This window comes from Apus apus, chromosome Z (genome assembly GCF_020740795.1).
Source record: "Apus apus isolate bApuApu2 chromosome Z, bApuApu2.pri.cur, whole genome shotgun sequence".
Taxonomy (NCBI): domain Eukaryota; kingdom Metazoa; phylum Chordata; class Aves; order Apodiformes; family Apodidae; genus Apus; species Apus apus.
This window is the reverse complement of record NC_067312.1, coordinates 76977922-76991647: the sequence shown is the minus strand read 5'-3', so window position 1 is coordinate 76991647 and position 13726 is coordinate 76977922. Positions and strand designations below refer to the sequence as shown.

Below are 13726 nucleotides of genomic sequence, written 5' to 3'. Positions count from 1 at the left end.
TAAGGATAAAGTAGATCTGATGAAGGATTGTGGCAAGGACTTCCCTATTTCTGGGAAAGTGTGTATCAGCTGTAAATAATGGTGGGTGTTTTGCTGCTCAGAAACCTCCCTCTTTGCTGTGAGAGAATATAGCAAATTCCTTTTCAGTGTATTGCAGCCACATACCAGCCAGGGTGCTCTCTACACCTGGAAGGTTGAATATAAATCAGAAGAAGCTTCTCTGGAACAAATGTACTGACAACAGGCTTTTGGTGCTGCTTCCTGATGCAAACAGAAGTTTATTTTCTATTATGGATTAATATTTTTGCAGTGTGTACTTTATTGATACAGGCTCCTCAACCTTCTTTTGCAAGTATCACTCAGATAGGAAAAACACACTCCTTGCTTCCAAGCTTATCTCAAGCTGAATGCAGTATCTTTGTTCTGATTAGGCCAAAAATCCTTGAACTGCCTACTGAACTGTTCAGAACCATAAAATATAAATTTGAAGTGTAAAAACAGGACTGTTTATTCAAAACAGGAGGCTTATTTGCAGAAGCTGCTGAGCCCATAACCTGCTTCCAAGTCATGTTTTGTCTTGCAAGATACAGAAAGTAATGGCAAGTATGTCAACAGCAGTAAAACTTGATGTTGAGGGTTTGAGATGGCAGTAGTTTTCTTGGCAAACCTAAGTGTTTTGTTTATCCTGTTTTGTTTTCCCTGGGTTGCTGGGAATGTGTTATATCCTAGGAATACTTTCCTAACTACCCACATTAGTCTGCACATTACCCAGCAAGAACCTCCTGCTTTACACGTGTGCCACCTTAAGATGAGCTTACTTGATCTGTGAGGGCATGGGGATGTCTTTGCAAAGAAGCAAGGAGAGAGCCTTGAAATTCCTGGAGGTCAAAGCTGGTGGGTATGGTTTAGTAGGGGATGATGCACTGGGGCCAGGGTCTGAACTGCTGTTCAGCCCCATTGTGGTTCCCTGGAGCTGCGGTGTGTGGTGTGGTGTGGGAGAGGGCAAGAAGTCCAGAGGCCATGGAGATGATCTGAGGGCTGGAGCAGCTCTCCTACGAAGAGAGGCTGAGAGACTTGGGGTTAATTCAGCCTGGGGAAGGCTCTGGGGAGACCTTAGAGCACTTTCCAGTGTCTGAAGGGGCTCCAGGAAAGCTGGGGAGGGGCTTGGGACAAGGGCAGGGAGGGATGGGAGCAGGGGGAAGGGTTTCCAGCTGGCAGAGGGAGCTGGAGATGAGATGTGAGGGAGAAATTCTGGGCTGTGAGGGTGGGGAGAGCCTGGCCCAGGTTGCCCAGGGAAGCTGTGGCTGCCCCATCCCTGGCAGTGTTGAAGGGCAGGTTGGATGGGGCTTGGAGCAGCCTGGGCTGCTGGGAGGTGTCCCTGCCCATGCAGGGGGGTTTGTCCTACATGATCTTTCAGTTCCCTTCCAACGAAAACCATTCCATGATCTATGATCTCTGTTTAGTGATGAGCTGGGAGGTGGATCCAGGGCCATGTCCCATGGTCCAGCTCCTGTCAGGGTCTGCTGTGCATCCTCCAGTTTGGTGTTGCTGGGGCCTCATGGTGCACCCCAGTGTGGCAGAACTGGGGCACCCGGTGTCGGCTGCGCGCTCGGCACTCGCTGCAGGTCATTTGCTCCATAACTAATTAATCCCCATTTGGGGTTTTCCCTTCAAAACAAGGTACCTTGCACAGCCTCTTCTAAAGGGTATTGTCTACCTGTTTTCAGACCTCCATTCCACTTTTTCAGGACTGCTGTGAGTTTTAACTCCATCCTCATGGATTTGTGTAGTACCTGCAGACACAATACTCATTCTTCCTTCAGTTTCATAAATCTTTGGGCTTCCACTTTTGAACCACAACATGGGTAATAGGCTTGTCTGATTTAATTGCATTTAGTATAACTCAAATTGCTTTTTGTTTTCCTTTGTTTGTTTGTTTGTTTTCCTCGGAGCTTGTCCCAGGTTTATTAAACTGGGTTATCTGGCTTATGAAAAACTTGCCTAAATTTGGCCTGTTCAAGGGACAAAGCTTTTGGCTGTGTGGGTATTCTGAAGAGATAAAAAAGAAGTTTACAAAAATGAAAGGCTTATGTCAGCTGCTTTACAGATTAAATAATAAAAATTTGGAATGGAGGAAGAAAAGTTAAATTTTTGTTCTCAGTTTAGCTGCCTGCATTGCCACTTCTGAAATGTTCCAGCAGAGACATATTCTCCCACAGTTCTTGTGTCTTCTTTCTCCAATTCAGTGAACACCTGAGGAGTGGTCGTCTAGTTCTTGCAAAGTTTGTGAAAAATATATCCTAAAAAATTTGAGAATGAAGTTAAACTTCTAGACCTTTTAATCACTGGTTACAGGAAACCTGTACCTTACCCAGTTTACTTCCATCCTTACGTAAAATGCACAGCTTGCTCTTTTAAGCATATTAGTTCTTTCAGGTTAAGTGAAAGAATACAGTGTTCAGGCGACTTGTCTTCCTCTCACATGTCCAGTCCCTGTCTCAAGCTGTAAACTCTGCCAGTACTGGTGAATAAACTCTAAATGGTAGAGGAGTTTTTTTGTAGTAGCACTGTGTGCAAGTGACACGGACATTTATGAAGACCGACCAGTCTCACAAGCAAAAGACAGATTTCTGAGAGACAGATGAATATTGCTTTCTTGATTACTTGTATTTGATGTTCCATTAAAAATTTAAGCGAATTACAGAATAATTTTAGATTTACTGCAAGCTAATTGTGCCTTCAGAATAAGGTATTTGGATGGCAGGAGGCTCTTTTTGTGTGTGTGTCTGTATTGTTTTGTATAGCAGCACATTGAAAAATTTGCTTATGCCAATAAACATTTCAGTGATTCCTCATATTAACATTTTTGTGCTCCAGCAGAACGGGCACCTTCTGTACTGAAAGATGAGTTCACCCAAGGAAATCAAGTTTTGTTGTATCTGACTGAACTTAAAAAAAACCCCCAAACTCTTGACGTTTGACATTTATGCAAGTTGCTCCATCTAGAGCTGAGCAGAAGAAAAAGGCTTTTAGCGCCTGTTGGAGTTGAAATTAATCTTTTATAGTTTAAGAAGTTACACTCTTCTCATTTGGGTGTTGCTGTTTTTTTTTTTATTATTATTGTTTTTCCTTCTTGGAGCAGACTCTCTCTGTGCTGCATTAGGACCCAACCAGCCCAGAAGCCAGGGCAGTGTCCCATGTGGTCTGTGCCAGTTGCTCCCCTGTGTTTTGGTAGCTGAGCTTTGCTCTGTTTAGGTGCAAGCACTGGAGTATAATCAAAGTGAAACATGTGCATGTTAATTCCACTAAATGGGAAGGGATGACTGACTGCTTGAATGCCCTGCTGAATTAGAGGCTGAGTGGCTGTAGCTGTATCAGGGCTACGTGACAGACAAGTGTAGCCAGGGCTGCTTCCAGAAGCAGAATTATCCCAAAGCAGCCTCCTCAGTGACACGACTGAAATGGCATCAAGATGCTAGAAACAGTGTCTCATTTAAAGTTACGTTCCTAGTTGATCACAAGCTAAGAAGTCTAGACTGACGTTTTTATGTAAACTTTTATTTTTTTTCTTCCTTTTAGCTTATTAAAATTCCCAAAGTTGGTCTGCCAAATGAAACACATGCATTTAGCTTCTACTTGTCAAACGTTGGCAAAGATAATCCTCAGGGAAGCTTTGACTGTGTCCAGCAGATGGATTCAAGGTAAGTTTTCCTTAATGTTCTCTTTCATGGCAAATTCAAGTAGATTCTGTGGCTTTGAGCATATGGTGAAAAACCTGTAACAGGAGCGTGCTCCTAGTGATGAGCTGCAGTAGAAAATTAATTCCTAGCAATACCATGATTTCTTGCTAATTCTAAATGCTTGCTTCTACACAGAATTCTTTTTGGTTTTGCTCTTAAAAAAGTAACCTTTTGAGTACTTTCTCACCACTTAGTGCTATTTTTAAAAGCATTTGGAGTTCAGCACCGTCCGAGCTAGACCAGATCCATTCTACAACCATAAGTAAATATGATTATGGCTGGCAGTGTGCTAGCCTGCTGGCCATGATGGATAGCTGTCTCATTTTAAGAACCACATGAAAGTCACCTTCCCCATAAGTGCATGACCATGGTGTTTCAGAACCCAAATGTAACACAGCGGCGCCTTGTCCCGGGTCCTTGGAGTCACAGTGGACAGTGTTCAAAAGGCAAGAAAATACTGTGCTGGTACATGAAAGTTTGCTTCAGCTCCCAGAATATGGTGTTCAGCATCCTACTGATGTAGTCCAGTGGTGTCGGATAACTGTTTGTTGCATTTGATTAATTAGGGCATGGCAGAGTTTGTGTATTGACCTGGGGAAGCTGATAGCAAACAACGTGTCTCCAAAGGGCACTGCTCGGGTTCTGGGTTACAGGAGAGCTTCTGCCCTCAGGTTCAAAGCAGAGGTTTCTCTAGATAGTGGGTTTGAGGAGCAGTAAGGAATGAGCTGGTTTAACAGTTCTCTAACAGGACATTTCTCAGCATCCTCGTCTTCTTTCTTTCCTTAGCATCTCCTACTACAGTGCAGCCTTTCAGTGAACTTCACTTCACTGGTGGGACTGGGAACAAGCCAAATGGTTTAGTGGCAGACCTGGGGGAGCCTGGGTTAATGTGGGGCTTTTGGGGGGTTTATTTTATTAAACTGTCTCTGAAAGGGGTCAGACAGCTGCCCAGGCTGGCACAAAACAAGCAGCAGGACTATATGCCAGGGGTGAGAGGTCCTGCCTCTCCTGAGTGTCTTCAGTTAACCTTCAGTTAAATTGAATGGGATTCATTTTGTAAGTAAGATTAAATTTCAGCTGCTTTAGCTCTGAATAATTTGCCGAGGCAGTTTTAATGTGGTTTTACTAAACTAGTTCAAAATCTAACTCAGACTAGCTTTCACGAGGTGCTTTGTGCAAAGCGCCTGCGAAGTGTAGTGTTCTGCGTGGAGTCACCTAGAAAAATAAAACCTGAGAGGGCTTCTGCAGGGTATCTAGTCTTAATTTTGTGCTCAAGGCAGGTCTAGCTTCCAAATTGTCTCAGGTTTTGGAAATGCCCAGGCACAGGATGGGGATTGTGCAGTGTTTTGGTCAGGGTTTGGCTGCTCCTGGGGTGAGAAAGCGTGTAAGGGCAGCAACACTGGAGGGAATGGGCAACAGGTTAGAGCTGTGCTTTTAGGAGACAGCAAGGACCTTTTCTTTCTGTTGTAAATGTCCTGATTTAAGAGCAAGGAATCGGTACATTGCTCTAGGCTATGGACAAAACTAGCTGTATCATCTTGACATGCCAGTCAGTGGCTTGGTCCAGCTTTGTGACTTTCAGAAATGACAGAGTAACTTGAGGTGTGAGATTCTTGACCCTTCCTCTTGGAGCCTTGATGGTGAGTTTTAGGGTGGTTAAAGTGTTTCAGGGTTAGTGAAATCCAGTGCCCTTTCCCTTGTCAGAGCTATTGGGAAGGTGGGTGCTGCACAGCATACTCATTAAGAGCAGGGATAGTTTGGCTGTTTGAAACAAAGCCTCTGTTGGTTGGTTGATCTGGGTCAACACAGCAGGAGCATGTTTGGACTGACCATGGTAGACTGGGCTCCTCCAGAAACACCTCCTAAAGCCCAGCACCCTCCCTGGCACTGTTGAGGAGACCTTGCTCTCCTTGCTCTTGTGTGGGGCTTGCTAGAAGTGCCTCTTTTCAAACAGGAATCATAGAATTGTTTTGGTTGAAAAAGACCTCTAAGATCACCCAGTCCAGCTGTTCCCCCAGCCCTGCCAAGGCCACCCGTGCCCCATGTCCCTCAGCACCATCTCCAGGGCTTGGAAACCCCTCCAGGGATGGGGACTCCCCCCTGCCCTGGGCAGCCTGGGCCAGGCCCTGACAACCCTTGCCAGGAAGGAATTGTTCCCCAGATCCAACCTCAGCCTCCCCTGGCACAACTTGAGGCCGTTCCCTCCTGTCCCATCCCTTGTTCCTGGGGAGCAGAGCCCGACCCCCCTGGCTCCAACCTCCTCTCAGCAGCTGCAGAGCCAGCAGGTCTCCCCTCAGCCTCCTTTGCTCCAGGATCAACACCCCCAGCTCCCTCAGCTGCTCCTCATCAGACTTGTGCTCCAGCCCCTTCTCCTTGAGCTCCAGCCCGTTCCCCAGCTCCGGGGCCCTTCCCTGGACACGCTCCAGCCCCTCCATGTCCTTCTTGTCCTGAGGGGCCCAGACCTGCCCCCAGGACTCCAGGTGCCCCCTCCCCAGTGCCCAGCACAGGGGGATGATCCCTGCCCTGCTCCTGCTGCCCACACTGTTCCTGATGAAGTCCAGGATGCTGGTGGCTGCCTTGGCCACCTGGGCACACACTGGCTCATCTCTAATCTCTCAACCAACACCCCCCAGGTCCTTTCTGCCCCAGGCACTTTCCAGCCACGTGGCCCAAGACTGCAGCACTGCCTGGGGTTGTTGTGACCCGAGGGCAGGATCCAGCACTTGGCCTGGTTGAGCCTCTCATGTCCCTGAACCCTCGGGGAAGCCGGCGGGTGAAGCAGCAACAAACAATTCTCTGAGCGCTCACAGGGTGGGAGGTGAGGAGGTGGACACCTTGGGAGGCAAGATGAGGGGGCAGTGGGGTGCAGGCTTTGAGGGGAGGCTGGTCAGCCCTTCCTGGGGCCACCGTGGACCACCTGAGCTGGAGGAGAGGAGGTGTGCTGAAACGAGAGCTGGGCAGCTGGTGGAAAACCAACTGCCCGAGTTGTCCCTCTCATTGCCACTGTAGCACGGGCCAGCACAGCCACCAACACTGCCACTCAAACAGGGGGATGTGAGGACGTTGCCATTACACCAGCAGCTAAAACTGGAACAATTTGGATCTGTAGAGACAATTGGAAACACATCCACACCCTGAATAGCTATCAGAGCTGGAACGGGGTTTTCCTCACCTGTTAAGGCAGGTTTTTAATGTTCCTGATACAACCATACTTCTAAACCTGAACTAGTGCTCAGGCTCAACCTTTTTCAATGTTTTTGTAGTTCTGGAGCCTCGCAACTTAGTTGCCTGGGACTTATAAAGAATAAAATTACAGTATGTCCATCAAGTGATTCGTATCAGACGACCAGAGAGCGCATGACCCAGGCGGAAGAGGAGTCGCGTGATCGAAGTGCAAAGGTTATTAAACCTGGTGGACCATCTGTAGGTATGGTTGTATTTCATTTTCTACTAGATGTCTGTCAATTCAAATTCAGTATTTCATCTTTTCAGCGTGTCCCTGGGGAAGGTGGTCATGTTCAGAGGTTTTGGCTGTAGGTAGCTTGCCCTGACGTTGCAGATTTACCTTCTCCTGTTGCTGCGTTCAGATATTAGCCTTTTTCCCCCCCAGAAAGCCTCCCAGTCCTTTCTTGTTCCCACATCACTTGACTGGCTGAAATTTTGACCTTTAAGGTGAGAGGTTTTCATCACCCTGTGCTCTTAAATTCTGTGGTTTAGTAGCCAATGATTTGTTTTCATCACTGTGTTTCTGAGTGCCCAAATACTGTGATGAACTATTACCCTGAATTTGTAACCTGAAAAAATTGACACTGAGGAAGTCTCACATGTACAAATTTGTAAGCTTAATATGAAAAACTTTGCTTTTCACGCTTGCTAATGTGGATTAAGTTGTATTTTGTGTCTTGGTCATTAAGAAACAAATGTTACCACAGGACAATGTTTGGGATTTGTTTTGGTTTAATTTTGGCATCTTCCCATAGTTTTAATAGTTTTCCACAAAACAAAAAGGGTTTAGGTGGTGTAATTCATTATTAAACTGTTCTGGGTAATGTTTCCCTGAGGAGCCTGGAAGCTGCAGGTCATTGGAAGGTGTGACCTTGACACCAAGGGAGCTGGGCAGGAGTTAATACCAGGATGATTGAGGTGGGACTTCATATTGTCCAAACTGCCTTTTAATGACAGCATGAGAGGAGCCACTTCTGTCTGCTTCACATCATCTTCTTGGGGAAGTTCTGTTTTACATGTGGGTGATCTGCCTGATTCTTGTTAGTTGTTTAAATGTAACTCCAGTGAACATTTAGCACTAAATGGAATCACAGAGTCACAGAACCATTGAGGTTGGAAAAGCCCCTTGGGATCACCCTGTCCAACCATCATCCCTACCCTGCAAGGTTCCCCCCTAAACCATCTCCACCAACACCACATCCAAATGACCCTTGAATACCTGGGGTCTGCAGGCTGGCAGTGGGACAGCAGTGGTGTTTGGTGATGGTGATACTTGGCACTGGCAGAGCTCAGGGATGACAGAACCACAAAATCATCATGGTTGGAAAGGACCACTAAGATCACAGAGTCCAACCATCAACACAAAAAAAAACCCCAAACAAAAAATGAAACAAACAAACAGAACCAACCACACACAGTCCACCAAGAAACACCCACAAAAAATCCCCACAACCTCAGCCACTGGAGCATGCCCTGAAGTGCCACATCTGCATTCATTTCTTGAATACCTCCAAGGATGCTCAACCCTGGGCAGGCTCTTCCAGTCCCTGACCACTCTTTCAGTAAAGAAATTCTTCCTAATATCTACTCTAAAGCTCCCCTGCTGCAACTTCAGGCCATTTTCTCTGGTCCTGTTGTTATTTACTTGGGAGAAGAGCCCATCTCCCTACAACCTCCTTTCAGGCAGTTGCACAGGGCAGTGAGGTCTCCCTTCAGCTTCTTCTTCAAACTAAACAGCCCCAGCTCCCTCAGCCTCTCCTCATCAGACCTGTTCTCCAGACCCCTCATCAGCCTGGCTGCCCTTCTCTGCCCCCTCTCCAGCACCTCCATGTCCTTCCATCCTGTGGTGCCCAAACCTGCCCCAGGGCTGGAGGTGCAGCCTCCCCGAGGAGCAGAGGGGCAGGATCACCTCCCTGCTCCTGCTGCCCACACTGTTCCTGATGGAGCCCAGGATGCCATTGGCCTTCTTGGCCACCTGGGCACTCACTGCTCACGTTCAGCTGGTGTCAACCAGCACCCCCAGGTCCTTTTCCCCCAGGCACTTCCCAGCCACTCTTCCCCAAGCCTGGAGTGTTGCCTGGGGTTGTTGTGACCCAAGTGCAGGACCTGGCACTTGGCCTGGTTGAACCTCATAAAACTGGCCTTGGCCCATCAATCCAGCCTGTCCAGGTCCCTCTGTAAAGCCTTCCTACCTTCCAGCAGATCAACACTTCCAGCCAGTTTGGTGTTGTCTGCAAACTGACTCAGTCCCTTCATCCAGATCATTGATAAAGACATTGGACAAGACTGGTCCCAAAACTGAGCCCTGAGGGACACCACTGGTGACCAGTCACCGACTAGACTTGACCCCATTTACCACAACTTTCTGGCCCTGGCCATCCAGCCAGTTTCTTACCCGGTGAAGAGAACACTTGTCTATGCCATGATTCACCAGCTTCTCCAGGAGATGCTGTGGGAGATGGTGTCCAAGGCCTCAGCAAAGTCGAGGCAGACAACATCCACAGTCTTCCCCTCATCCAGTAGGTGGGTTGCATGGGCATAGAGATGAGGCTGGTCAAGCAAGACCTCCCTTCCATAAACACAGCCTGTTTATCATCCTCTGATCCCCTGCCTGCCCTGCACTTGGTCACGGGGGTGACTTTTCCACATCCTTCATGCAGTACAAGTTAGGAGCTGCCCCTTCTAGTCACCTTAATGCTTGGTTATGTTTCCAGTTTGCTCTTTGTTTAAATTGGAGACACGGCTTCCGGGAGGTGTGTTGTTTGAATCCTGCTTACACCATCTGGTTTGTTTATCTGGATTGAATTCAACTTGTCGAAAGGCTTGTAAGGCGTTCAGTAAGCAACCAGCAAGTTCATGGTGTTCTAAAAATGTAACCATGTGTGCTTGCAGGCTTGGCTTTTGAAAACCAGGAGGGCAAACTCCAAGGAACATGCAAGGTGGAAAGATTATTGAGGTTTGGCCTCCATATGGAAGCAGGTTTTTGCTGTTCCTGTGGACAAGCTCAGCTCAGTCTTGGTGTCTGACAGCAGAAAGCAAGATCCAGGACTCATTGTGTCTCCCTCATCATGTACCAAGCATGAGTTGTTAATAGGAAAGGGCCTAGCTTCTGTCACGTCCTCTGCTGGATTGCAAACAGTATTTGCTGCAATGATTTTCTGTAGTGTTACGTTATTTTTTATTATTATTTTTTTTCCCCTGTACTATAGTAAATGGTATTAAAAAAAACAAAATAAAGATAGAAAAGTTTGCATCTTTTTCTGGAGAACAGATTCAGGCTGGGCGGTGGTGTTCTTAAATTATGGTTGCTTCACTTGCACACACTTGCATTGTTCCTCCAGTTGAGAAACTTGTCTTTTTTATAGGGTTTGATCTAAAATGCTGTGCAGGCTGTGTTTAAAACCTCTCTGGCCTTGGTCCCCAGGACTGTTGATTCTTGGTGTATTGGTTCTGACAAACTTAGGCCTACTTCAGTTGAAAATTTGGTGTAACTTCTGGTAACTCAGGTGATTCACACTGTAGTGTCTGTGAGCAGTGATGCAATTGATTGTGTAGGCTTGGTCTGCCTGGGCATTAATAGGAAATATTTTAATTCCGTGGAAGATCTTTGCATCACACTTTGGAGTAATCTTCTAAAAGAAGTGCCTGATTCTGGGCATTCAGAGCTAGAGTTTACAAACTGGGAAAATAATAAAAGCACCCTCTGTATAAATAACCAGTAAAGTCTTTCTACCAAGATCACCCAATTAGCAGCTTTTTTGAAAGCTATTGCATAGTTTTCTGTTAATGCCTAGCTCGATGCATCCTTACTGCCTGCACATTCTTGAAATGCTAATTAAATACAGCTCATAGAGTTTAGCCAGCTTAGTAAATTAAGTCAATTTTCCCAACCTCCCATATATCTTTTACCTTTTCCCTCTCTCTCTTTTCCCTCTCTCTTTTCCCTCTCCCTTTTCCCTTTTTTCCCTCTCCCCCCTCTTTTCCCTCTCCTCCCTCTTTTCCCTCCCTCTCTCACTTCAGGGAGAAGAGCACAGGTCAGAAAAGCACCCCTGAGCATTCCAGATGTTGTTCCTGAGAGGAAGAGGTCGACACCCATTAACCTGGCCAGCACCATCCGGAGGACTCAGACCCAGAGCTCCGTGTCCCAGCGGCCCTACCGGGACAGGGTGATTCACCTCCTGGCCCTGAGGAGCTACAAGAAACCAGAGTTACTTGCTCGCTTGCATAAAGATGGTGTCAACCAAAAGGACAAGAATTCCCTTGGAATTATTCTTCAGCAGGTGAGATCATGGGGTTTGTGCCAGTATGTTTTTTCCTTCCTGCTGCTTTTCCTCATGGTTTTGAGGTGCACTGCTCTGACCTTTAAATTAGAAAATATTAACTTACTTGATGCTCTTTGTTTATTTTTCAAGCGTTTTTTCAGTCAGATGCCCCAAACTGCAAGTCAAAGTGAACAAAGGAAAGAAAAATATAAAAAATTTGGGGGAGTGTTTTTGGTTTTGCTAGGATGACAGGTAATAACTGTTTCTAGCTTTGTTGCTCCTAATGTCTTATTTTTGTCTCTCGTTTGTTGTCCTGCTTAACTGAGAGAAACTGACTGTGCTTGCTCTGGAAAGTGTGACATAGTTGGTCATAGTATTTAATATTTCTTGTGACAAGTTTACAAGGAGAGAAGTTTGGTAATCACATAGGTTAGTGCTTGATTTGGAAGTAGCTGGTGGCCTGTAAATAGTTCTTGGCTTCTCTTGGGATCTGTTAAAATTACAATCCTGGGAAAGCTGCCCCGGCCAAGTCACAGATTTAAAAAAGTGGTGGGTCAATTTTGAGCATAGCTTTTCTTTGCTTTCACGTGGATTGTGCCTTTATCTTATTTGAATCCCTTTTTTTTTTTTTTTATTCAGTATCTTTTCCAGTGCTCCTTTGAGTTAATTTCCACTTGTATTTCTTTATCATATCCATCAAAATTACTGGTAAGCGTATAATATTAAGGTGAAGCTTTTAACCTGTGTGTTCTAGAGTGCCACATTAATTTTCTATTAGAACAGTTAGAAAAGGCTTCCTAAAGTATTATAAGATGCAGTGACTCCTCCCTGACTTCTTAAATACTGCCTGTCCCATAGGCTGTGGCTCAATTATGCATGTATTAATATGTAAAGTAAGAATGTTTCCTATTTGTCTAGGAAACAGACTGTTGTGGAACCTATTAAAATGAGTAAAAGTCAATGTTTATACAGCTTTGGTTGATCCTAAAGAGAATTAAAAAAGCTGATTGCTTGAATATGTTAAGTGTCACTGCTTTGTTTGCCCAGTAGCAAAAGAAGTGGTGGGTTCTTTCACCCTGGAGGCATCCACAGTTTAACAGAAGTTCTTGCACATTAATTGAAGCTGTCAGTTCATACTTTAAGTGGATTATAAAATTCCAAAAGCTCAGATACGTGGAGGATAAAAGGTATAAAAAAATGTCTCCTATCCCATTATGCTTGACCACGTTCAGGGCTTTGTTGGAGGCTGTTTCCTATATGTGACCTCATGGCACTGGTTTGCATTGACAAATGATCACACGAGCAGCACTACGCCCTCAAAAGCCATGCTCACACTTTTCTTATGTCATAATGAAGGCTTTTTCTTGTACAAATCTAAAATCAGCAGCTTGGCCTTGCTAAGATCTAATATGTGCAGATTGGCTTCTCTTAAGAGTACAGCTTGAATTCTGTTTTTAGCAAGTGAATTAGTTTCTGGGCACCTTTATGATTTATTTACTTTTAAGTGGAGGACAGACAGATGTGCACACAGACATGAATTAGCAGTATTGATCATGTTTTGGAGGAAAATAATAGGCAAAGCTCCAAAACACAATGATGGTGTTTTGAGTTGTTCATTGTTGTCCATCAGGCAAATTGACAGACTTTCTGAGGTTTTCTCTGAAACTCTGGAGGAGTGTCAGGTGATGAAATCTAAAATAGCCCCTGAGGTGCCAATGGTCTCAAGGTTTACCAGCTCAATTTAACTTTTTGAGTAGACTTTGCATTTTTCTTGAGGAAGACAGAAACCCATTTTATTTTCAAAGGTGTACAGCAAAGCAAGCACAAGACCTTCTCCTGACAAGGGTTTGTTGTACTGAACCCCATGCCTGCCAGACAAGGAGTGCATCTGAGCCTCTTCCCCTCTCCTTAACCATTTTAGCACTAAATCCTGTTTACAAAACATAACTTGTTGGATATGGGTAACAGTTATTTTTTTTTTCCCAGTCACTTGTATGGTTTAAAACCAATGGGGTAGATGAATCATTCATCTTTGTACCAAAAAAGCTCAGTGCCAGTTGGGTTATCACAAAACATTGTTGGTGGCTGAGGCACTGGAGGAGGAAGAGCAGTTCAGTTTATCAGGAGAAATGAGGAGGTACTGTGGTGGTTACTGTGATGGTGGAAAACATGGCTTGTCCCTGGCACAGTCTGTGCCCACCATCACAGTGTGGCTGTGTCTTCCTGAAGGTCAACAGCTCTGAATTGCTCTGTGGAGATGGTGTTCTCCATGTCTCAAAAAAAAAGTAAAGTCAATGGAAACAGAAATGAGGCCCCTCAGCTTATGTCATGCAACGAGGGTGTGAAGGTTTGGCATAGTTTGCCTTAATTCCCAGTGCTGCATTAATGACAAAAAAAACACTAACCCAAAACAGGTGGTGCAGAGAGAGGTTTTCAGAGAGCATGTTTTCTACAATCAGCAGTTTGGGGTTTTCTTGCATCCGAATCTTTGCCTCCCAA

At 45.5% G+C, this 13726-nt stretch overlaps 1 protein-coding gene across 1 annotated transcript in view; it reads left to right on the top strand.

The window, feature by feature from the left end:
- ELL2 (elongation factor for RNA polymerase II 2) overlaps positions 1-13726 on the top strand; it is a 49482-nt gene that overhangs the window by 22638 nt on the left and 13118 nt on the right. The window contains exons 4-6 of the mRNA XM_051643594.1: positions 3580-3701; positions 7004-7167; positions 10986-11245. Coding sequence (XP_051499554.1) covers positions 3580-3701; positions 7004-7167; positions 10986-11245 — 546 coding nt within the window. The remainder of the gene's footprint in view (positions 1-3579; positions 3702-7003; positions 7168-10985; positions 11246-13726) is intronic.